Source organism: Juglans microcarpa x Juglans regia, chromosome 1S (assembly GCF_004785595.1).
Source record: "Juglans microcarpa x Juglans regia isolate MS1-56 chromosome 1S, Jm3101_v1.0, whole genome shotgun sequence".
Taxonomy (NCBI): domain Eukaryota; kingdom Viridiplantae; phylum Streptophyta; class Magnoliopsida; order Fagales; family Juglandaceae; genus Juglans; species Juglans microcarpa x Juglans regia.
This window is the reverse complement of record NC_054595.1, coordinates 24,479,727-24,506,657: the sequence shown is the minus strand read 5'-3', so window position 1 is coordinate 24,506,657 and position 26,931 is coordinate 24,479,727. Positions and strand designations below refer to the sequence as shown.

The window sequence follows — 26,931 nt, the reverse complement described above, 5'->3', positions numbered from 1 at the left end:
CTAAGATAAAATATACATCAAATCATAATATACCATTTAAAATTATGAATTAAGTAAATAATTTGATAGAATTCTATCATAAAGATTAATTGAATTTACTTGAATTAAAAATTTAGCCTACAGACAATTTTATATCATTAGATTCAATTTTTAAGCATGATTTACATTGGTGAAACATGACATTTTTAGGCCTCAATTTTAACGTAAGCATGTAATATATAATTTTATGTAGTTTCACAACCTGCAAATTTCTCTGATATTCGATATGATATCCTTGAACTTAAGGGAGATAACTATAAGGTTTGAAAGGAGAGAGTTCTTCTTCATTTAGGGTGGATGAACATAGATTATACTATTAGGAAAGACGAACCACCAGCTGTAACTGATACCAGCACTGTAGCGAATATTGCGCTTTATGAGCGATGAGAGCAATCTAATCGCCTCAGCCATGATGTTCATTAAGACTAGAATTTCTGCTGGTATTCGTGGTTCTGTCGATCAGCATGAAAAGGTCGGAGACTTACTAAAAGCCATTGACGAACAATTTGTCACTTCAGACAAGGCACTAGCAAGCATCCTAATCATAAAGTTTTCTTCCCTAAGGCTCGCTAGTGTGAGAGGTGCGTGAGCACATCATGCAAATGAGGGACAATATGGCTCAATTGAAGAAACTTGAGGTTGAAATGTCGGAGTCCTTCCTGTGCATTACATCTTGAACACCCTTCCGCATCAATATGGACCTTTCAAAATCTCTTACAATACACATTAGGATAAATGGTCAATTAATGAACTCATGACCATGTGTGTTCAAGAGAAAGGGAGACTGATGATGGAACAGGGTGAAAGTGCAATGCTGGCAATGAGTGGAAATGGAAAATCTCAAGCCAATCAAAAAGGAAAAGACAAAATACCTCTCCAATGTGGTATTAAGAAAGATTTCAGGTGTTTCTTCTGTAAAAAGAAGGAACACATGAAGAAGGAATGCGTCAAATTTCAGAAATGATTTGCAAACAAAGGTAATCCAACCTCACTTGTTTGTTATGAATCTAATATGGTTAATGTCAATATTAACACATGGTTGATTGATTCTGGATCAACAATCCACATTACAAATTTCTTAGAGGGTTTGCAAAACCTAAGGAAGCCAGTGGGAAGTGAGCAAAGCATCTTTTCAGGAAATAAGATGGGTTCGCATGTGGAAGTTATAGGAACTTGCTATTTAATTTTATCTAGTGGTTTTGTTTTAAAGTTGGAAAATACCTTTTATGTTTCAAGTTTCTCTAGAAACTTGATTTCAGTTTCAAGACTTGTACCTTTTGAATATTTCTTTAATTTTTCAAATTCATCATTCAGTTTATTTTATAAATTTGATTGTGTTGGGAATGGTATTTTGTTTGATGGTCTTTACTGCATTAAGTTACAAAATAATGCCACTTATGATACAATGCATGTTCACATTGGCACTAAAATGTGTGTTATTAATGAGGATTTCTCTAAACTATGGCACCGGAGATTAGGTCATATCTCTGTAGATAGGATTAAAAGATTAGTAAATGAATGGGTATTTAATATTTTGGATTTTACTAATTTTGAGATTTGTGTGGACTGCATAAAGGGAAAGCAGACCAACAAGTCAAAGAAAGGTGCCAAAAGGAATTCAGACATATTAGAGATCATACATACTGATATATGTAGTCCAGACATGGACTCACATGGTCAGAAATATTTCATCTCTTTTATAGATGATTACTCATGATATATGTATCTCTACATGCTTTATAACAAGAACGAAGTATTAGATGCCTTTAAAATCTTTAAGGCTGAAGTAGAGAAACAATGCGGTAAGCAAATTAAGATCGTGAGATCAAATAGAGGTGGAGAATATTATGGTAGATACACAAAGAATGGATAAACACCTGAGCCATTTGCAAAGTTTCTTCAAGAGCATGAGATTGTTGCCCAATACACCATGCCTGGTTCACCGGACCAGAATGGTGTAGCAGAAAGAAGAAACCGAATATTATTGGACATGGTGGAGTATGCTTAGCAGCTCCAATCTTCCTAAATTCTTGTGGACTGAAACACTTAAGACAACGGTGTATATATTAAACCGAGTTCCAACCAAGGTTTTTCCTAAAACTCCATTTGAATTATGGAAAGATTGGAAATCGAGTTTGCAACATATTCGCGTTTGGAGATAGAGAAGAAACTAGACCCAAGGACCATTAGTGGCATTTCATTGGATATGCTGAAAGGTCTAAGGATTGTCCATCTCACAGTTTTAAGATTGTGGAATCAAAAAATGCAAAGTTTCTTGAAAATGACTTGATCAGTGGGAGTGATCAAACCAGGAACATAGTTTCTGAGAATGATCATTTAGAATCTCAACCTTCCACCTCAAGTGTTATTGTTTACAACACCCCTCAAGTACAAACTGGTGTTGAACGACCAATGATTGAAGTTCCATAAGCTGCTGACAACATTCCAGTAGATCAGGTAGTTCAAGAGTTGCCAACAACTCTTGAACAACAAGTTAAACCACATACTTCTCAGGAAGATGATGGTACAACATTAAAAAGATTTATTAGAGCAAGGAGATTAGCAATCCCTAATGATTTTGTTGTGTATCTGCAAGAATCTGACTATAACATTGGAGCCGAAAATGATCCCGAGTTCTTTTCACAAGCCATGAGTTGCAAAGAATCAGAATTATGGTACAATGCCATGAGGGAAGAGATGAATTCTATGAAGAGTAACGCAGTCTGGGATCTTGTTGAGTTGCCTAACGGTTTAAAAGCCATTGGATGTACATGGGTCTTTAAGACAAAGAAAGACTCATTGGACAACATTGAGAGATACAAGATAAGACTCGTTACTAAGGGATTCACTCAAAAATAAGGAATCGGTTACATGGAGACTTTCTCTCCTGTATCTAAGAAAGATTCATTGCATGTTAGTTTGGCATTGGTAGCCCATTTTGACTTAAAATTGCAACAAATAGATGTGAAAACAACATTTCTCAATGGAGATCTAGAGGAGGAGGTTTACATGAAACAGCCTGAAGGATTTCCCTCTAGTGATGGTAAGCAATTGGTTTGCAAGCTCAAGAAATCTATATACGGTTTAAAACAAGCATCCCGCTAATGGTATTTGAAATTCCATAATATAATTTCTTCATTTGGTTTTGTAAAAAACGTTATGGATCAATATATATACTAGAAGATCAGTGGGAGTAAAATCTGTTTTCCTGTTTTATATGTGGATGACATTTTGCTAGCAACTAATGATAAGGGTTTGCTGCATAAAGTGAAACAATTCCTCTCTAAAAATTTTGATATGAAGGATATGGATGAGACATCCTATGTAATTGGTATTAAGATCCATAGAGACAGATTTTGAGGTATCTTGGGTCTGTCTCAAGAAACCTATATTAATAAAGTTTTAGAAAGATTTCGAATGAATGATTGTTCACCAAGTGTAGCTCCCATTGTGAAGGGTGATAGGTTCAATTTGAACCAATGCTCGAAAAAGAACCTTGAAAGGGAACAAATGAAGAACATTCCATACGTTTCTGCTGTCGGAAGCCTAATGTATGCTCAGGTCTGTACAAGACCTGACATTGCATTTGCTGTGGGAATGTTGGGACGATATCAGAGTGATCCAGGTTTAGACCACTGGAGAGCTGCAAAGAAAGTAATGAGGTATCTTCAAGGAACCAAAGAATACATACTTATGTAGAGACGGACGGACAATCTAGAAATAATTGGCTATTCAGATTCTGACTTTGCTGGCTGTATTGATTCACGCAAATCAACATCAGGATACATTTTTTTTTATGGTCCGTGGAGCTGTATCATGGAGGAGTGCTAAGCAGACATTGACTGCCACTTCTACTATGGAAGCCGAGTTTGCCTCTTGTTTTGAGGCTACTTCACATGGTGTATGGTTTAAGAGTTTCATTTCTGGGTTTAGAATTATGGATTCTATCTCTAGGCCATTGAGGATGTATTGCGACAATTCAACTGCTGTTTTTATGGCTAAGAACAACAAAAGTGGGAGTCGAAGTAAACACATTGACATTAAATATTTAGCTATAAGGGAACGTGTTAAAGAAAAGAAAGTGGTCATTGAGCACGTCAGCACTGAGCTAATGATCGCTGATCCTTTGACTAAAGGCATGCCACCGTTGAAATTCAAAGATCATGTAGTGAATATGAGACTTGGTTCCATTATGTAATTTTTCATTGTATGAACAATGTTATTTTAATGAAATTCTTAAATATTTTGATGTTTTTTCTCATATTGATGTGCACCTTAATTTAATTTTGAGAAAATTCATCTGTGTTGGACCAAGAATAAACATAGAGTTTATTCATTAAGAAATTGTTGCCACATAAATTATAATGTTTATGAAATAAATACATGGTAATACATTGAAGATAATACTCGTCATTAGAGGACATATTGCTATGATTCTTGTATTTATTATTTAAATGCAGATTATCGATGGGTTTAAGATGAAATATTAGATTAGAAATATGGACCAAGTGAGAGAATGTTGACCGTTTCTCCTGGAGGCCGTTCGTGAGAACGAGTCTCTCGCTTCCTTGAGTTTAAGAGTCCTTGAAGTGGTCCATTCTGATTTATTCATCACGTTCATAAAACGTAGAAACTGATCCCATGAAAAACTGAGCACGTGGGACACGTAGCACTGAAACTTGATAGAGGCTTCGGCTATAAATACTGTGTTTGGTCTCTAGATTCACTCACTCAATTCCCTTCAGTCTTACACCATCTAAATAGAGTGGAGTAGAGTTTGGAAGTGCAAAACACCAGTGAGAAACGCAGCAAGTCAGTGAAGAACATCAATGGCTGGAGGTACTGTTCTTGACATTAAAACCTGTCGATTCTCGTTTCTAAAGTGTTATTCCGCGTGATTAGAATCGTATTTTATTCCTACAGATATATGTATAACGGTTGTAGGGCTTTTTTTAAGGAGACCGGAATTTTCTACACACTTTCATGCCTATGCATCACTTGATGGGAAAAAATGAGACGAGGCAGATTAAGAAAAATATATATATAGGCATAATTATGAGCATTTACAGTTCCAATGCGTTGCTAGTTCTGTGTCTAAAGTTTTATGAACTTTCTCTGATGATAATTTTTTTTTTTTTCCTGATTCAGCCTCTTTTTTTTTCTTTTTTTTTGGGGGGGGGGGGGGGGGGGGGGGGGGGGGCGGTTCCAACGTCTACCATTTTCTTTTAACCTACTTGTGTTAAATGCTTAAAAAAAGGTCTTCAAGCAGTGGAAGCACACAGAAGACCTTGGCTATGATAAAGCCAGATGGAATGTCTGGTAATTACACTAATAGGATAAAGAATGTCATTCTGGAGTCTGGTTTCCATATTGTCAAAGAAACAATTGTTCAACTGGATGAAGACACTGCAGCAAGCTTTTATACTGAGCACTCTACAAAAAGCTTCTTTTCTAGCCTCATCAAATACATAACGAGGTATCTACTATATTGTTTTTAGATTATTGCATGTTATTTTTGTTTTTGTTTTTTCTCAAATGAGAATTAACCTCATGAGTTGGTTTTTGAGTGAATTTCCTTAATTGCTTAGCTGTTTATATTTATTGTTTGGCAAGCTCCATAGTAGTTGTCTGCATTGCTGCATGTTAATACACCGCTGGATTAAAGTGCAAGTTAGATTTTCATCAGGTTTCTCTTTTCAAATGTTTTCCTAGTCTATCATAAAATTTACACAAGGATCCACATTTCATGCTAATAGTGTGGGACAAATAAATATCTCCAATGGCCATGGAAGTGGTTGGGAAACTAAAGTTATGAAAATCATGGTTAACCATTAACTGTTGTCTTCACTAATTAGTCGGCCAATGGCAGTATGTACCCAATGTGCAAAACTGTTAAGTTTTATACTATCATTCTCTGAAGCTTATCAGAGCCTGGTAGTTGTGACTGTTGAGTTCTTTTGAAGTTGTCATCCAGTAGAGGTCTCTGTCAGTGTTCCGTTCTTGTCTACAGCTTTTTGAAATGTCAGGTCAGGGTTTTCCGATGGGTGTATATTGTTACACCTTGTTTGATAATTGCTCATATGTAGAACTATTTCAAAAAAATATTAAAGCCTCTGTTCAGTTTAAGAGAATAGGAGACAGTTTGTCTCCTGTGTTGAGAAGAAAAGCGAGGTATAGCAAGATCAACCTGTATTTGTCTTTACTTTTTATTGGCGATTTGATTGTTGGGCGTCCACATTTGCTACTTCCATTGTTCCTTTTACTTAAAAAAAATTATATCTGGGATTCTGAAGCATCAGAATTTATAGCTGTTTTTGTTTTTAGAAATATGACAAATAACAAGCATCGAGGGTCTTCTGGATTTTGATGTAGCTTTCATCATAGAATGGTTGGGTTTCTATACAGCTGGCATCATATTGAGCTTTAATGATCTTGAAACTACTCTGAATAGTTAGTTTGCTTCTATGATGGGATTCATTTGCTCTATGATACTTACTTTGGCTCACTTTATACCTCTCTCTGAGACTCCATGGGAATCAGTGGTCCAGTGTTGGTTATGGTTTTGGAGAAGGAAAATGCTGTTGCCGATTGGCGTGATCTGATTGGACCAACTGATGCACACAAGGCTAAGGTTACTCGTCCACACAGGTATGTTCTAAGTTTGATCTTCTTTGTAATTGTACCTTTTTCACCGTCTTTCTCATTATTTTGCCTTATAAGTGTATGATCCATTGTCATTTTTTCTTATAATATCAGGATTCTTGAATTCAATCAGAAAATGTTATGATGTCATCTGTTAAATAGTTCTTTGTAAGATCTTTATTATTTGCTCTGATTTTTTTTTTTTTTTTTTTTTTTGCCCAGCATCAGAGCAATGTGCGGGCTAGATTCAGAAAAGAATTGCATTCATGGTTCAGATTCTACTCAATCAGCTCAAAGGGAGATCTCATTTTTCTTTAAAGAGGTGTCTGCAGGTCAAGTTCTTCTCTGTTTTTTTTTTCCCCCTAGTCAATATGGAAAGTCGTTTATTCTTCTCTGCTCAAGCCTGTGTTTCACTTTCCTGGAAATTTGGCTCATTTCAAATTGCCAACCTGTTTGGAAAGTGAAACACAAGGTGATAAAATGAAAGCCAATGAACCAGCGCTTCTTACCCTTGTAAGAACAAGGTGGAGGATGATAGTGTAATACCCATTTCCCATAAGCTAGGGATGTTACGTGTTTTCATAAAAATAACCCGGCAAGAGATCTCATTTTGAATAAATCAAACTAACTAAATAATTAAAGTCTGGAACTAAATCCAACTGCTCCATTTAGGCCTGACCCTCCTGCTCGTACTGATCATCATCCTCATCACCTGGGTGGTTAAAAATATGAAATAAAACTAAAATGAGTCGGAGACTTAATAAGAAAATCATCACAACATAAACATAATAAACGTAAGGTTTTCATAAAATTTTTCATATTGAGAGCTTAAAATCATGACTGATCATATTAATGCTTATGTCATGCATGACTTGTCTTAATTTATCTGAATTAATTGACTGATCTGATTTATCTTACTGATCTGTCTGGCCAACACACTTAACTTTATGTGCAAGATTGTGCACTGGCCCCATGTCCCGTAGCTGCAAGGGGAGTAGCTGAGTAGTATTATTTTTGAATGTATAAATTTTAATTTATAATTTATAATTTAAATTATATTATAATTTGAGTAAAAAAAAATTTAGACCCAAAAACATTTATTGACCCAATGGGTCATTGGGTTGAGCGGGGGGCGGGGTGCGGTTTCAACCCCACCCCCCGGTATCGGGGCGGGGGTTGGAAACCCTCCCCCGCATGGTGTGGGGGTGTGTTCATCCTGCCCTGCACTATGCGGGTAGCACCCCTAATCTAATCTTATTTTGCACTTGAATTTAAGAAAGCTTACTTTTCTTGTGCGACGTGAGATGCTACATACATACTAATATACATAATTGTAAAGTGTTAAATCTGAACATGATGCTGAAAATTAACATGATCGTATGCTATGATGAATGACATGCGAGATACACAAACACTGGCTTTCAAAAACTGGCTTTAATAATAATCTATCTGAAAAACTAATGTGCTACTCTTAATGTATGATCAAGCTACTTGCATCGTTGCGTTGCTTCCTGAATCTTACTTTGTAGCTCGTTACCTATACGAAGTACGAATTGTCACTAATGTTTTTAGAAAATGTGTTGTAATATTCTAGTTAATTAATACGTACCGTGGAGGATGATTTAATACATATTATGTTTCATACAAAAAGCATTGAATACTAATATCATAAAATTAATTAAATATTAATAAGATATTTTCACTTTAAAATTATAATTTAGTAGAGTAATTAAGCTATATTCAATTTTGTTAAAATAAGTCGTCAAAACCTCAATTCTTAAAATAGGTTTACTTTCTTATGATTAACATAATTATTTAATTTTACAAGAAATCTAATAAATAATAATATCATTGAAATATGCTTAACATATTTCTTTATTTATAGTTATAACTATATTAGAATAATTTTATTGAAGCTGACAAAATAACAATGGAAAAATCATTTCGATAATTAACTTAATTATATTTAAAATTCAGATCCTTATAAACTATTATTGTAATCATAATTTAATACTAATAACATCTAATTTAGTAGGAATCTGTATTTTATCTAAATCTATTAAACGATAGTGATTCATAAAATAGCCTTAATAATACTTAATATTAAAAATCCTTGTAAACTACTAATATTACTTAGTAATATGTTTTAAAACCATAAATTATTTTCTGTAAACTATCTTCTGTGGATTGATATATTTATCCAAGTAAAATTATGCCTAATTTAAAATATTAAACACAACCCAACTTAAAATAAAATAGTTTTTTTGAAATGAAATAAAATAGAATTAAACCCACTTGAGTCCAAACCCAAGTGAAATCAGCCCACTTATATATTAAAGGGCAGTAATGTAATTACACAAAATTCTTAGACTATATGTGAGGAGCTACACTGCAAGGTTTAAGGGCATCTTTGAAATTATATTAACATATAAGTAATGTTACATACAATCGTAGAATGTGGCACTTTGCTTTGAAAATGAGTGGAGTTTACTATTAAGAAATTCATTTTTTTAATGTGAATCTTGTATTTATTCATTTTTTTACAGCACTTGCGCACTCTACGACTGTAAATATCATTTCTCTTCACACACACACATATATATAGGAAAATTCTACACACTACACCACCATCATACTTTAATCCCACTATACAAGATGTGACACATTTATCACCATTGAATGATCCTTTATAATGGTGATCAATGTGTCACATCTTGTATAGTGGGATGAAAGTATGATGGTGGTATATGTGTGTATGTGTGTTTGTCCTTTTATGTAAAGTTAAAGACTAAGGCCTCGTTTGTTTTCACAGATAAAATGAGTTGAGATAAAAGTTAAAAGTTGAATAAAATATTGTTATAAAATATTTTTTTAATATTATTTTTATTTTGAAATTTGAAAAAGTTGAATTATTTATTTTATTTTTATATAAGAATTTGAAAAAGTTGTAATAATGAGATGAGATGAATTGAGAAGTTTCCTGAAAACAAACGAGGCCTAAAAGTAATTTAAAGTAGCAGTTATTTATTCTAGAAGGTTGTTCGGCACAGCTTACCCAAGGAGAAATAGAGGACATCCGACATTGTGCAGAAGAGGGCAGGGCACGACGGAAACGGTGGCTGAGGCCAGAACCATGGCGGAGCTACTGGGCTTCCCATGTGTGGGGTGGAGGATCTTTGAGGGGAGAGAGAGAGAGAGAAGTTGTTTTGTGCGGTTAACAGAGGTAACGGTGGAGTAAAGGGATGAGCAAGGAGATCTCAGCGTGGGCTTACTGCAGTGGCACGAGGCTGATAGAGAGTGAACTGGCGGCACTTTTTGTGACTTTCTCGATAGTTTCCGATGAGGTGGTGGTCGAACCGAGCTTCGGCTTCATGGCTCCCTAACGCGAACTGCCGTACGTGGGGATCTTTTGGTGTGGCGACATGATGCTTTGGCTATTTGTGCGAGGTGGAAGGTTTGCTACGTGCTAGATGTAGGCATGGGGATGGCTAAACTCGGCTTCGGTTGCACGTCCAACTGGTTGTTGTCATGTAACGTGGTTTGCGGTGCAATCGTGGTTGGTTCTGCGACATGTTGGGTTCCTCTGTTGGACGTCGGTGGTTGCTTTCTTGGGTTGTAGTGATTTCATGCATCCCTCGATGGTGGTTGGGTGTGCTCTGTTTTGGAATGGGAAACAGACACTTTCTCGTTTGTTGCTTTGTGCCATGATGTATTAAAACAAGGGATTATGTGAGGTTGTAGTTAAGGGAAGGGACTTGACAGTGTGGACTGGGTTGCGATTAAGGTGGTCTTTCGGTTGTGCTATGCTTTCGTGGTGTAAAGGCAGAGGCTTGTTCGTGTATTGGTGGGGCGTGTTTCGCGGTGGAACGTGGGTGATCTTCACGGTTGGGTGTTGTGCAAGGCTCGGTTTGATGTGCCGAGGGCTGAGGGAGGGATGTCTTGGGGGAAGGTTAAAGGATATAAGTAATTGAGGATTCCGGCGTGTGTCGATTACGAATTTAGAAAACCCTTCAACGTAGGAAATCCTAGTGGGCGAGAAAGACGTGCATGTGCATGGGCTACGTGGGTTGGGTATTGTATTTTGGACTTATAATTAATTTCTTGGGCCTCGTACCGTTTAAATATAAGCCCACTTGGTTCATAAATATTAACTGGGCTTTAGCTCAAGTATTGAGTCCAATAAAAATTCTCTCATCCACCATAATAATTTTGGGCCCGTGGTTATCCAAAAATTGCAATTGGGCTTTCCTATATGGGCCATCAATATAATTTAGGCTCAATAAAATTGTCCTTAGAATATTGGGCCGGGTTGTTATAGATAGAGACTTAAAAAAAAAAAAAAAAAACCCTTTTGTATGTTAACAGCTGTCTAATACCTTATACTTCCCAACTGCATCTTCCTACAAAGGGAAGTTTTATATTTACTTTGGTTGCTGTAATTTGTTTTGACAGGTGCCGCAGTTACTGAACATGATGAGCTTTAAATGGTACAGGTCTCTTTAGTCTTTACACTCATTTACATGTATGAATTTCCTAATTAGGATGACTGCGCTGCCAAATCCTTTGTGATGGTTACTGTTAGACCATCTGTTGCTAAAAGTCGTGGCCTTTCTTACAAGTCCTGCTCTATCAAACTTCATAGGTTCTTGTGATATATATCCTAGCGCGGGTTTCAAAGGGTTTTATAGGAGAACTTAAAAATCATCTAATGTCATGTGATTCATAAATTCCATATTTGCTAACAATGTTTGTGGGTTTGTGTGTCCAAATTGGATACTGTCTCCTAATCAATTGAGTTGGTTATGTTAGTACATGGACTTTGTGATGTTGAGTTAGAATTTTGGAAATCATGATTGAAATGTGTTCTAGTTGCGATTGATTTGGGTAAAGGTATAGGTTTGGAAATTGGAATTGAGCAAGTACTTTTTCAAAATTTGTGATTTTACTTTTATTTAGGTAAGCAGTTTTAAATTCAAAGTCAGTGCAAGCCAATGCAGATTGCTAACGTTAATTTCTGTAGTTTTTTTCTGAAAACTAGGAAAGTGGAGAGAGAGGAGTTGCTTATAAGTTCATAAGCTTGGTCATAGACGTGCAGCCAATCTTGGTTTCTTTAAACTGAAACTAATTGAAATTTACCAGAAGTTTGACTTGTTGGCATGGTTGATTAGTGCTGAAAGTAGTCAGGTTCTTAGAAGCCAGGATAAATCATACTGATTGGTCTCGGCAATATCTATGCATCTTTATAAAATTGAAGTATCTTCGTCTTCAATAAAGAAAAATATCTATACATCTTTCACTATTGAGGTTAACCTTGTTGAAGGCTTGTCTACCACTCAAAATATCCTTGAGGTAAATATTGTAGTTGTGATTATATTGACTATGCATAATTTTAAACATTACAGCCCCCACTCCTTCCGAAAGAAAAGGGGAAAAATAAGAGGAATGAAAAAATGTTAGCATGCATGTTAATATGTTGATTCATTAGGTTTTCATGACTTTATTGTTAGGCTTCAACCTTCAATTATCAGGTTACATGACCGCAATTTATACCAAGAATGTGCATATTAGCATTTTCATTCTGTTTTGGTACACTGCACCATGGGGGTTGTTCCATGCACCAGATTAAATTTTGGAGTCTTCTTTATGGCTTGTAACTTGGGGCTTCTTATTGCTAGCAAACGTGGTGTTCAGGTATGTTCACGTTCAGTTTACATATTAATCTACTCCTTTTAGGAAATCACTTTAACTGTAAGATTTAGGTGGAGTAAACTAACTGGGAAATATACCTAGATAGAATTTAAGAGAAGTAACTTGAAAGCTTTAAAGCAAGCAGGGATTAGACGCTGCTGTGATTACTGCATTTTCCCTAATCTATTGGTTTGGAGCCCAAAGAATTTAATGGCGCCATTAGTCTTGGAAGCTGCTTGTATTTATGTTGTGAAGAGATTGTTCAAAAGCTATTGATTATAGGCATGTTATAACAGCTATATAAGATCCCTAAAAATACAGCGTAGATTACCAACTCCTGGAGTGCCCTTTCATGGATGGTAAGTACTAAGATTTAAGAATACCAACAAGGTCCTGATTAATGGCCAAGAATGGTGGCTTTCTCTGTGCTTGAGAGACAGACCATAATTTATTATTTCCACGTTAGTAATATATTATTAGTTAATTTTTGAGATTTGAAGGGACCTTATTGCAAGATGAAACACTTGCTTAATCTTAATGCAAGACACTGTTTATTAATTTGCTGAAGATCCGATGAAAGTTGAGCTAGTCAAACCGTCATGGCCCACCACTTTATGGAAGATAGAGGTCCACATCATATAAGGTCTTAGTTTGCTTTGGGCATGGTGTACGAGTTTCCAGGATTAGTAAGTTTCTTCCATTGTTGCTTGGATTTCTAAACACTAGACATCTAGTAGATGCGATAACCCACATGGCTTCTACTCTTTTCCTTAAAGTTGTAATCTTGGTGGGTGTGATTCTTTTGGACCCTTTTCACTTGCCCAATTCCTGCATCTCGAGGAGTTTTCAATTCTGAAAAATAAAATGGAAAACTTTTTAGGTATTGCAGTGAAGAGCCGAGTGACGATGGATGGGGGATATTATTTTTCACCTACATTGCTTCTAGGATCTTCCTCATGGTTCTATCATATAGTCTTGAACGATGCATTGGTTTAAGCTGTGTGTTACTTCTGTGGAACATCTTTACACGTAGCTCATTGAGTTCTTAAACATCCATCTTAATCCTCAATTACATATGTTTCGTGGTGCACCTTTTGCTTGGAGGTGCCATCTTTTTGCATGCCACTTGTTTATGCTGTCCATTTAATTAAATGCTATAGATTTAGAATAATTAGCCAAACACGTTTGTATGAAACCTTAATTTATTGTAGTCTACAATGTGAGTGACGAAGCAGAACACTTAGCCAAGTAAATTGTGCTTGTGACCATTTGATTATCTTGATTTGGTGAAGATACTGTTTAATATACTATAGTCCAATCATGCTTAAGCGATGTAGGGAGAATCTTGAAAGCAGCAATTGAATTTAAAAAAAGGTGGCACTTAGAACAAGGAAAAAGATTATAAAGAAATCTAAAGAGCGTTGTTCTGGCATGTATCTGGCCCATTACACCAATTGGGTGTTTAGTGCGAATTTATTCAGGGTATAAGTCAACCCGACCCCTTTGGCACACGTGTTGGTCCGACATAAGATGATGGGAATTACATTGTCGTGACACGTAGCCAACTGCCCTAACCTAAACCAGTCTGCAGTATTTGGTGCCCCCATTTCCAAGTGGATATGGCTGTGTCCCACGTGATTGGCCAGTCATGTGATTTCGTGGTGCACAATCTCACCGATAATTCTACCAACATAGAGAGGAGAGATTGCTTAAAGTTGAACGGGGGGGCTTCTTTTCGGCATCCTAGTACCATGCATCTAAATGACTAAAGTCCTTGGGTGTGTGTAGCTTGCTTCTTATTCTCACTGATGCTTTTGGATTGGCGTTCAACGAGGTACTCCAACGACAAAGTACAATATATAAATTTTTAGTTTCCACTAATAAACTTGTTATATTAGCTGTAGTGTTGCTTTACATGTTACAAAAAATTGGGATATGTATATGGTTTCTATTGCAAATTGGTACCACACTTCCGACTATAACTCTTGAAGAGATGGCATTTTGCGTCACAAAAATGTTAAAGACACGGTCCATGTCCGTAGATTGGTACTCATAAACATTAAAAAACATTGTTCATGAGTTCTACTAACGAGTCTGAACTCTCATGTCTCTATCATCCTTTCCAATAATATAAGTTGGATGTAGCAAAATGAATAATATTTTCTGGTAATAGTTAAATCTTGTTGTTCAATATTCTTCTTACCTACTTAGGAATCTATTGGAGCATGAGACAGAACAAGTTCAATTTTTAAATAAAGGAAATGAGCTATATATTGATGTAGAATAATTTAGTTAGTCTGTTTATCATCTTTCGTTGTTGTGCTGTACAGAAGGGTATTTATGTATTTGTTCTTTAATGGTTTGTTAGAAGATTCCTTTTTGCAATTGTATATATATGGTCTATGTAAAGCTGCACATAAGACAAATATACTCAGAGAATAATTTTCTCTCCCTTTCTCTGTGTCCTTTCTGCACTTTTCCATTTTCTTCATTTTGTTACATGGTATCAGAGAACCCCTCGATCCTAAGCCTACACCATGACATTTGACTCTGAAAATGCAGCCCCTAAAACACTTCACAATTCATCCTCTACCGAAAGATTTCTCAATTTTTCAGATCCTTTCAACCCCTTTCGTATCGACAATGGTGACAACCCCACTGCTGCATTGGTTTCAGATTTATTAACTGCCGACAACTATGTCAGTTGGTCTTGTGCTGTGAGTCGCACCCTTCGAGCCAAAAACAAGATTGGCTTCATCAACGGGACTCTTTCTAAACCAACTGATGCTACTAATCCACTTTTGGAAGCATGGGAACGATGCAACGACTTAGTCGTCTCTTGGCTTGAAAATTCTGTAAGTAGCTCTGTTAAAACCAGCCTCGCCTTGGTTGATGATTCCAGGGTTCTCTGGCTTGAGCTTCAGGATCGTTTTACACAACAAAATGGTCCTCGCATATTTCAACTTAAACGAGATCTTGCTAGTCTCTCCCAAGGTCAGGTTCTGTTAGCCTTTATTTTGGTCGCCTGAAATGTTTATGGGATGAATTGGCTATTTATGACCCTCTACCTGCTTGTGATTGTGGCAAGCTAAAGATTATCCATGAGCGTTATGATAGAGACTGTGTTATACAGTTTCTTATGGGCTTATATGACTCTTATTCCCCTTCTAGAGATCAGATCATGCTACTTGAACCCTTACCTTCTCTCAATCGAGTTTTCTCTATGATCCAACAACAGGAGTGTCAACACCAAATGCTTAATCACTCCCCCTCTTCAGAACTCATGGCCATGATGGCTAACACCAATTCCTCTCATCCTAAACATGTCCCGAAATCTACCAATTCTGGTGGACAGAAATTAGCTCGCCCTTATTGCACCCATTGCAAAATTCAAGGTCACTCACTTGATAATTGCTTTAAAGTTGGGAATCCTTCACCTCCCCTGTGCACTCATTGTAACATGACTGGGCATTTTGTCGAGAAGTGCTATAAATTGCATGGATATCCCCCAGGTCATAAGCTCCATGGCAAGAACAAGAGTTTTGCTGCTACTGTTACTCCTCGGTCTTGTTTAAGTGATGAACCCAATGCAGAACCTACTGAGACAATGGCTTTGACCAAGAATCAATACAATCAACTGATTGCTTTGCTACAATTTAAGGACACCAGCTTAGCCATGGCCACCATTTCCGTTGCCATCCTCTTCCCCCTCCCTAATCATCTCAGTACATCAAAAATTTCTGGTATGATTGCTTGTTTCTCCTCTCAAACACACAAATCTATTTCTTTGAACACCACTCCTTGGATAATTGATACAGGAGCAACAGATCACATGATCTGTTGCCCTTCCTATTTTACCTCTGTCACAGCCATAGTTTCCTTCTTGGTTAAGTTACCAAATGGTGCAAATGTTCTTGTCACCCACATTGGTGTTGTCCACTTAATAGATAAATTGGTGCTGAAAAACGTGCTTTGTGTTCATTCTTTTAATTTCAATTTGATTTCTGCTAAAAAAGCTTGCTCTTCATTCTTCATGCTGCCTTATTTTCTTTTCCCATTCATGCTTTGTACATGACTTAGCATCTTGGACAACGATTGGGATGGGTGAAGTGAGAGGTGGCCTATATCACTTGCTGCGCTTTGGTGTGTCACCCTCAGCTTTGGTTGATGTTTTACCAGCTTTCCTTCACAAAGACTAGCTCATTAGTAGTTCTGTTAGCTGCCCAAATTCAATCTCTGATTTATGGCATTGTCATCTTGGACACATCTCTTTCTCTAGATTACTTTTAATTGATGATCTCCTTGTAAGATAGAATTTGCATTCCAATAATCAATCACCTTATTGTGTTTGTCCTTTAGCCAAACAACATCGTCTTCCTTTCTCCCTTTCCACAACTAAATCTCTGCATACTTTTGACATTGTTCATTGTGACATTTGGGGTCCAAACTCCATTGTTGCAGTTGATGGTTCTAGATTTTTCCTCACACTCGTGGATGATTTTTCAAGGACCACATGGGTTTATATGCTGCAAACTAAGTCTGCTGTGACATCTTGCATTGAGAGTTTTTACAACCTGATTGAAACACAATTTCAAACAAAAATCAAAATGTTTAGAAGTGATAATGGCAAGGAATTTCACATGAAGGAAATTTTTACCTCCAAGGGTATTATTTATCAAACAAGTTGTGTTGAAACACCCCAACAAAATGGGATAGTTGAACGTAAACATCAACATATCATGAATGTAGCTCATGCCTTAAAGTTTCAGTCACATATCCCTCTCAAATATTGGAGTGACTCTATCCTAACTGCTGTCTACATAATAAATAGAACCCCCACCCTTTTACTCCATAATAAAACCCCTAATGAAAGTCTTTTTCATAAGCCCCCTACCTACCATCACATGAGAGTTTTCAGTTGCCTTAGCTTTGCTTCTACTTTATCCCATGGAAGAAAGAAGTTTGATCCGAGAGGGAGAAGATGTGTTTTTTTTGGGTTATCCATTTGGAGTGAAAGGTTACAAATTGTTAGATTTAGAAATTGAACAAATATTTCTCTCCCGTGATGTTGTGTTTCATGAAAGCATTTTTCCCTTCAATACAAGTCTCTCCACCATTAATTCTCCTCTTACTTCCTCTGTTCCTCGCCTTACTCCTACTCCTTTTAATATTCCATCACAGACCCTCCCTGTTTTCCCCTCAAATTTTCCTTCTTCTCAGGATTCACCCATGCCAAACTCTTCACCATCCTATCCTGAAACCTTACCCACTTCTGCTTCCCCTTCCATTTCACCTTCTAACTATTTTTCCCTTCCCTCTCCACCACCACCACCACCACCTCCCCCACCCCCTCCTCCTCCTCCCCCTCGCAGGTCAACCAGAACTCGGAATGCACCCAAGTACTTGCAGGATTTTCATTGTGACCAGACCTCTCTCACTTCTTCAACCCAGTTTTTGACCAGGCAGCAACAAGGTCCTCTACAAGGTACACCTTTCCCTTTAGCTAATACTTTGTCTAATCATAATTTTTCTCTTGCTTATCGTGCCTTTTCCACTAGTATTTCTACCCACCTTGAACCTCATACCTATAAACAAGCACTGAAACATCCAGGCTGGTGTCAAGCCATGGACAAAGAATTAGCAGCTTTAGAAGCAAACAATACTTAGGAGCTTACAGACTTACCCCCTGGCAAAGTGCCAATTGATTGTAAATACGTTTACAAAGTGAAATATAATTCCAATGGGTCAGTTGAGAGGTTAAAGGCCCGCTTAGTAGCAAAGGGTTACACCTAACTTGACGGGGTAGACTATCACGAGACATTCTCACCTATTGCTAATTTGGTTACCATAAGATGTTTATTGGCAATTGCTTTAATCAAAGGCTGGCATTTACATCAATTTGATGTAAACAATATCTTTTTACATGGGGATTTAAATGAGGAAATATACATGAGAAAACCTCCCGGTTATACCAAAGGGACACCTACCCAAGTCTGTAAATTACTTAAGAGTTTATACGGCCTCAAACAAGTTTCGAGGCAATGGTACTCTAAGTTCTTTACTTCTCTAATTGATTCTGGTTTCTCTCAATCAAAGGCTGACTATAGTTTTTTCACCAAGGAATTCAATGGCTCATTCACAGCTTTGCTTGTATATGTCGACAATATTCTTGTGGCCAGCAATGACATCAATTCTATGAACCAGTTGAAGTCTTTCCTGGACAGTAAATTCAAAATTAAGGACTTCGATTCTTTGAGGTATTTTCTTGGCATCGAGATTGCAAGGTCTTCAAAGGGCATCCATTTGTGCCAAAGAAAATACACTTTGGATATTTTGGCAGATTCTGGAAGTTTGGGCAGCAAACCAACTGAGGTTCCTATGGAACAAAATCTGAAATTGACTCAATCTACTGGCACTTTTTTATCTGACCCGAGTGTATATAGAAGATTAGTGGGTCGCCTTTTATACCTCACCATCACTCGGCCTGACATCTGTTATAGTGTTCAAACATTGAGCCAATTCATGGCTCAACCCACTGATATGCATTTACTAGCTGCCTAGAAAATTCTCAAATACCTCAAGGCTGCACCTGGTCAGGGGCTACTTCTTTCCAGCTCATCCTCTCTTCAACTTACTGCATATTGCAACTCGAATTGGGCCTCCTCCCTTGATACCAGGCGTTCATTAACTGGCTACTGCATATTTCTCGGATCATCCTTGATTTCTTGGAAATCTAAGAAGCAATCCATCGTCTCTCGTTCATCTGCCGAGGCAGAGTATCGATCAATGGCAGCTACTTGTTCTGAGCTTACTTGGCTGCGTTTCATTCTCTCCACACTTCAAATACCTCATCCTCAAGCTGCTTTACTGCATTGTGATAACCAGGCTGCCATTCACATTGCTGCTAACCCTGTTTTCCACGAGAGAACTAAACATATCGAGCTCGATTACCACTTGATTTGTGATAAAATTCAAGATGGAAGTTTCTTTACTCGATATGTTCCTAGCAACCTCCAGTTGGCTGATCTTCTAACAAAGGCTCTGCCCTCCACTGTTCTTCATCATCACTTATCCAAAATGGGAGTTCTCAATCTCCACTCTCCATCTTGCGGGGGGTATTGGAGCATGAGACAGAACAAGTTCAATTTTTAAATAAAGGAAAGGAGCCATATATTGATGCAGAATAATTTAGTTAGTCTGTTTATCATCTTTCGTTGCTGTGCTGTACAGAAGGGTATTTATGTATTTATCCTTTAATAATTTGTTAGAAGATTCCTTTTTGCAATTGTATATATGATCCATGTAAAGCTGCACATAAGACAAATATATTTAGAGAACAATTTTCTCTCCCTTTCTCTACATCTCTTTTGCACTTTTCCATTTTCTTCATTCTGTTATAGAATTAACATTGAAGGCCTGAATTAACATTTCAATATAATAATAATCTTTCAAATCCCTAATGATGGTACTGTTTAAGTGTTACCTTGACAAGGGGGGCTTGTAGTTTATTAAGTTTACTGTTTCTCTTGTCTAAGAGAGTTCTGCCCACTTAGGCCTATATTTACATGGTTTTTAGGATCTTCCGTGACGGTGGTCATGAGTAATAAAATGAATGCGACGCAACAATCTCTCGAGACGAGACCATATCTTATCAAGAGGCCAATGCCAAACCGGCATGTGTTTACGTAAGTTGTTAGCAAAATTGTCCTTTTTTTTTTTTTTTCCTTCATATATAAAATAACATATTAACATAGGGTTTATGAGAGAGTGCATGCGGTCGCTCTCTCTCTCTCTCTCTCTCTCTCTAGAACTAATAGTTAGCCGTTCTCTTCCAACTTCAATAATAGAGAGTGATTGAAGAGGAAAATTCCTTTTCTTGCCGACCCATCTGAAGAAGAAAACCCGTTCTCCATATTTAATTGTTTCAAATAATATCATCGTTCATTTTTGGTTCAAAATGAAAGAACTGAAAAGACAAAATATTTATTAGAATACTGATCCTTCTGATCACTGTGACAAAGTTGAGAAGTTTTTACCCCGTAAGGCTCACTTAAACGCCATAAACAAATGTAAGAAATTCAGGGAACAGAAGGAATTGAATTGAAGTGGCCTACAACTGGGGGCAGGTGAGATTTGGTGGTCGGTCCGGTCAGTGAGAGGCATTCCCTTGCGAAACATTGGATTTCTCTGCTCAGCTATTCGTCCTGTTAGCCCTACCCCCCATACCTTCCCTTTTCTCGACTTCCCTTAATCTTTCTAATTTACTTTTTTTTTTTTTTTTTTTTTGTATAATGATTATATATATATATATTAATAAAAAAAAATTAATTACAAAGCGTCGTTTCCTACAAGAAAAGCTAACCCCATGCCTGCCCATCTCTCCAATGAGCAATAACAAACAATCCCGGTCATTTTTTTCATAAGAGAGTTCATCAATCATCATGGGATGATTACACAATTAGCTAGAATCATCCACTTAGGCTAGTCTGCAATCCCGTTATTGGGAACCTCTAGTTCAGTTTAAGTGACCAACCTTTGCTCAATTGTTTTGCCTTTATCTTTCTGATCGAGCACCAACATATGCTGAATTGTAGCCGCAGTTCTAGCATCGTATGACAAAGTGAATAATGGTACGACCAAGTTAATGCCGTAAAAGGTCGAGTAAGATTCATGAAACTTTATGTAAATATAATTAATAGCTAGCAAACAGTAACAAAAATGCTATTCAAACTAGTACTTCTATATCACCATTTGCATCCTTCGTGTCACCCTAATTGCCTTTCGATAATGGATGCATTGAGATTGGTTCCAACTTTCGTACTTGAAAAATATCTTAAGATCTGTACGTCATTATCTACACAAAGGGCTCCTAGCTAGGTACAGAGATGTTCCAGAGTCGACTCACTGTATTCTCGTCCATGCGTTTATATATTTTGTAGGCGTGCACATGGATTATAAAATGGAAGAGAATGTCTCTGCATTAGTGGGGTTTTGGGGTTTTTATATAATTAGCTGTAAAAGTTGAGAGATTAGAGAAGAGAGTTTGAATACAGAGTCCTCATATAGGTGGGAGGGAGTGGGAACTTGAACCAATAGAAAAATCATTCCCAGCTTGCCCATAAAATTCAGCAAAACCCCATCGTTTTAAATTCACAAAGCTTGACTGTCATTGGCTCTTAAGATCGGCTTTGAACGCCTCAGTCTAGCTTCCACATACTTCATTCCACCCGCCAACTCCTTCAACTTTCGACAACTCGCAGAGCTTTCAATTCCGTCGTGAAGATGAAGGTAAGCTTTGAGTGTGTGTGTGTGTGTGTGAGAGAGAGAGAGAGAGAGAGAGAGAGAGAGAGAGGTTTGTTGGTTTGTACATTTATTGGTCACACAGACGCAAAGTTGATGATGGTTTTGATTTGTTTGATTGCAGCTTTTCAGTTGGGTGCAAAATAAGCTTAACGGGAAACAAGGGAACAAAAAACCACATAGAGCTTCAACTACGAGTAAGTATTCTTTGAACTTCTACATTGCATTCTTAATTCACTTCGTCATACAATTGTTTTCCCTCGTGACCTAGCCGTCCATATATTGATGGCTTCCACCCATGGAAGTGATTGTGTTGGAGACATGAAAGAGATTGGATTTAGATATGAATCCATTTTGTGGTTGATTTCATCACGCATCACTATTAATTGGTTCAATTCATTATCCAAGTGATTAGATTTTACCATGGAGTGAGAGAGAGTGTGTGTGATCACCAGGTCGGATCCAGATCAGAATATAAATTTGCACCCAATAGCTGATTAAGATTTATTTCACAATACCAAATGATCGTCAAAATGATCAACAGTCGGAACCAAAAAAATCCTATAAAAGAAATTTTAAGCCTAATCATTAGGTTCATTAACCATGCGCTATAAAAATATGGAACAGTCAATGAATTATCAGAATATAGGAGAAACATATTTCAACATGTTGAAGTAAAAGTTTGCATTGGATTTTAGTTTTGATTTCTCTCAAGCTAGCCTACCTCATTGTTTATATTGCCAGCATAAAAATGTTCATAGAATCGAATCCCAAGGGCTTTGGTTTTTTATTGGTCCACTTTCCCCATATCAAAGTAGTGAACCGTGAAATGGCACTCTTCATCCCGAGAGCTTTACAAAACGATAAAGTTAAATATGCTTAATTTGAGGTAGTCCTGTTGTTTAGTATCCAGAAGGCAATTCCAAAAATATTGCTTGACATGTGATCATTGATTTGGATCGTTTGTCCCTTCCGTTTGATCTTATGGGAACTCACAAATCCTATCTCTTGATATGTTTTCTAGCTTTTGATCAAATGGTAGCAGCCCTTTGAGTTATAAGATAACCTCATCCGTGAATGGTATGCATGATCTTGTATGATAATTTTTTTCCTGGAAATTGGAAGGGTCCTTTTTTTTTCCTCAAATTTATACTTCTTCACATGTACTCGTTCAGCCACAATTTGATACATTTTCCAAATTTGATGTATAATTTCCGTCTTTCTATTGTGAAGATCATGTGAAACAAGAGCCACGTGAAGAATTCAATGACTGGCCCCATGGCTTGCTAGCAATTGGAACTTTTGGGAACAATGATCTGAAAGAAAATCTAGAAAGCCAAAATAGTCAAGATGATCCATCTTCATCTGAAGAAGTACTAGATTTTACTCCAGAAGAAGTTGGAAAGTTACAAAAAGAGTTGACAAAGCTCTTGTCACGTAAACCAAACAAAGAGAAGGAAGTTGCAGATCTTCCTTTGGACAGATTCCTTAATTGCCCATCAAGCTTGGAGGTTGATCGAAGAATTAGTAATGCTCTTTGCAGTGAATCTGGTGATAGAGATGAAGATATCGACCGGACAATTAGTGTCATAATTGGTAGATGTAGGGAAATTTGTGCAGATAATAAAAAGAAAGCAATTGGGAAGAAATCAATTTCCTTCCTACTCAAGAACATGTTTGTTTGTGGAAGCGGGTTTGCACCAGCACCCAGTTTAAGAGATACACTTCAGGAGTCAAGAATGGAGAAGGTATATAATAATGCTTACACAAATTAATATGTAGGAATAAGACTGCAGAGGGACATGCGCATATGTCAAATATGTGACTATAATGGGATATGAAATTTTGATACCATTTTGTGCATATGCCAAACTGTTAATTACATTACCATCTTAATTCCAGCTTTGATTTATAAAACTTGTTTATACTGTTTGTCTGATCTTTTCTCTTTCTATATCGTTTTGGCCTACAGCTTTTGAGAGTAATGCTTCACAAGAAGATCAACCCTCAAAATACTTCTCGGGCGTCATCAATGAAGAGATATCTAGGGGACACACAGATACCAAAGAAGAGAGATGATGATGAAATGCAGGAGAAGATCACTGATGGAGGCAAATGGGTCAAGACAGATTCTGAATGTAAGGTTATGTTTAGTATGCACGGATTAGCGTGAAAGTCACACATAAGAAAAATGCATAGCTTCAAATTAACACAAGAAAACATACATAAAAGGTGGCTTCTGATGTGAAATGTTCTTTGATTTGCAGATATTGTTCTAGAGATATAAATCTACCTCTAACTCTGCAATCATTACAATTACAAGGTAAGAGGGGACCTTATATCTGAGCTTTCCTGAAAAAAAACAATTTGTTCTTTCTTGAGGGATTAACTTGGGTGTCAATTTCATGTCTTTGTATTGTACATCTCTAACTTCATGCTACATCTAATCACTCTGCAGATTCAAATGTTTATGCTTTTGAGTTTTGAGGAACTCAGACGTCAGGATTACCAACCATCAAGAAAGTTTTTAATGTTGGCTCATGATCAGAAGACCACAAAATCAAAATGTATTACTATCCAAAAAAAAAAATGTATTGATACTGATACTGTGTCTCTGTCTCTTTTTTCGAAGGTGCTCCACCTTTTTTTCATGGTTGTATCTGTGGACACAGTACAACCCATGTTGTAAGATATCGTCAAAAAGGATTTCTGTAGTTTGTACTGGCAAGGCTAGACATTATCTACATTTTTCATCCGATTCTACTCTTTTTTTCCCCTTCTCCCTGCTTAGTTCCTATCTTTGTAAGATATTTTATGGCGAATAATATTGGATTGAGACCTTGAATCATGGAGATATTGCAGCTTACTAAAATAAGTTTCCATGGTATAGCTTTTACCATTCTAACATATGTTTCAACGCTTTCTCTACCATTTTGTCCATGCCTTTCGATGATCTCTGCATTAGGTGGGTTCCCAGATATTCATGCCTGGTGGCACGAAAGAAAATGAAAAACACAAAATGTACGTGATGCAATGTGGCTTTCAATGTCAAAGACTCGAAGTTGTATGGCTAGAAAGGGAAAAAGATATCAATGGTTGAGGGTTCTAAAACTCCCTGTAGACCATAATATAGTTTATTTGACCATTTTTGTGTTATCTCTTTGTATCTGTAACACTTCTCAATCTCTATAGCCTTACAAACCTTTCCAAACTTTTAATCTAATTTTGATTGCGATTCCCACAAAATTTTTAAAAAATAATAACCAATTTGGTGCTATTTATTTTCTTTTTCTAGTTAATTGATAGATATTAATAATAGTTTTTTTTACTTCATATATATTAATAATGGTTGACAAAGAATATAAATGTATTTTTAATAACGATTGACTTGTTATATTTGAAGTGATTTTTAGTTTTAATTCGTAAAATTATTTAAATTGAGCCACATTGGTATGATTAAAAATATAAGATAAAAAAATAATATCGCTTTAAAATATATATATATAGTAGTAAAGGGCAAACACGTGCATTGCACGTGTGCCCAGTTGTGAGAATATAAAAAATATTTTAAAAAATAATATTTATGAAATCTAAAAATATGTAATAATAAAAAATAAGTTAATACATAAAATTATAAAATCTAATTGTTTTGTTTATATTTTATAATTGTTATTCATTATAAAAATAATCATATATATAATTTGTAGAGTATTCATGATTACAATATAAAAATTTATATGAACATATTTATAATTACACAATGTTCTATTGTAGAAAAAAAAGTGATTATTGCAACAAAAGCATTATCATTATAATTACAGATAAAAAGTAAAAGTTATCTCATAATTACATATGAAATTTTTATAGCTATACATTATAATAATTGGAAGTCTAGAAGAAACTCTCTGAAATAGTTATTCTGCTGTCTCAGGTATGTCATTGACAGATAATACGTTAAGTTTATTTTGGCGCAGCTTCCCAAATTCATTCATAGATGCACCTAAAACAATCATCCACTGTTTATTTTGAATCTTATTTGTAATGTTCTCTATGTACGAACGATCGTCCTGTAATGACAAAAACATATAAAAAAATAATTTGTTAAATTTATTAAATGTATCTAAAAGTATAAATCTTACCTGCTCTGCATATTGTACAATATATATTGTTGTACAATCAAGAATTCGTTCCACTGTGGGAATAATAAATAAGTTATTATCTCTTGGTATTAGCAAATAGTATTTTATAATTATAATGTAAAATTTGTTAACTTGAAAATATCATGATGAGTATTTACCTTGGTTGTGCAGTTGTTAGTTCTTTACAATTATAGCATAAAAACTCTTCATCTTTCTCGTATCCAGTGGTTTTACTACAGTTTGCACATGATAAGTAAAAAAATGGTTGATGCATATCGGATATTGTAAATTTCCCTTTAACCAGAAATGTTGATCGCTGCATTAAAATTGACAATTAAATATATAAAAAAAATTTAATATTATCATGTTAATAGAAACTAATAAATAATTAATATTCTAAGTTCAAACATATGAACTGTTTTAAATTGACAACACAAAAATTACAAATGTAAATCACACATCATCAAGCTGACTTCGATCATATATGTATTAAATATATGAATAAAATTTTAGTATTATTATATTAATTGAATCATAAGAAACAATTAATATTTTAAATTTAACCACATGCATTTTTTCAAATTGACAATATATATTTAAGAAGTTTTTATCTTTTATCTCTACCTAATTCTAAACAATTTTTAATCTTTATATTCTAAATTCATAATAGTTAATTTAGAAAAATGCACTGTTTGAAATTTACAACACACAATTCAGAAATTCTTATCTTCCATCTCCATTTTATCCCGACCAACCTCCAATCTCCAGATTTTTTTCAAATCCACAATATCTAATATAGAAACATGCATTGTTTCAAATCCATAAGACACAATTGAGAAATTTCTATCCTTCATCTCTATTTCATCTCAACCAACCTTCAATGTCGATATTTTTTTAAATCTATAAGACACAATTGAGAAATTCCTATCTTTCATCTCCATTTCATCCCAACCAACCTCCAATCTCCATATTTTTTCAAATTCACAATACACAGTTTAGAAACATGTACTGTTTGAAATTTACAACACACAAATCATATTAATTGAATCATAAGAAACAACCTCCAATCTCCATATTTTATTCCGGCCAACCTCCAATCTCCATAAGACACAATTGAGAAATT

The 26,931-nt window shown here is 36.0% G+C and overlaps 1 protein-coding gene across 4 annotated transcripts; it reads left to right on the top strand.

Moving 5' to 3' along the window:
• The first annotated feature begins 5,382 nt into the window (after positions 1–5,382).
• Positions 5,383–24,517, top strand: LOC121246666 (protein DEEPER ROOTING 1). Of its 4 annotated transcripts, none has more exons than XM_041144896.1 (10): positions 5,383–5,515; positions 6,564–6,687; positions 6,904–7,013; positions 11,134–11,174; positions 12,303–12,372; positions 21,794–21,866; positions 22,903–23,417; positions 23,642–23,807; positions 23,937–23,992; positions 24,128–24,517. In XM_041144896.1, exons 3-9 carry the CDS (start codon positions 6,948–6,950, stop codon positions 23,954–23,956), a joined length of 951 nt encoding a protein of 316 aa, XP_041000830.1. In that variant the 5' UTR covers positions 5,383–5,515; positions 6,564–6,687; positions 6,904–6,947; the 3' UTR covers positions 23,957–23,992; positions 24,128–24,517. The 4 variants fall into 4 exon arrangements, with proteins under 4 accessions (XP_041000830.1, XP_041000829.1, XP_041000831.1 ...); XM_041144895.1 differs by having other exon boundaries at positions 5,390–5,515; positions 6,126–6,687; XM_041144897.1 differs by lacking the exons at positions 5,383–5,515; positions 6,564–6,687; positions 12,303–12,372 and having other exon boundaries at positions 6,927–7,013.
• Positions 24,518–26,931: the final 2,414 nt, after the last annotated feature.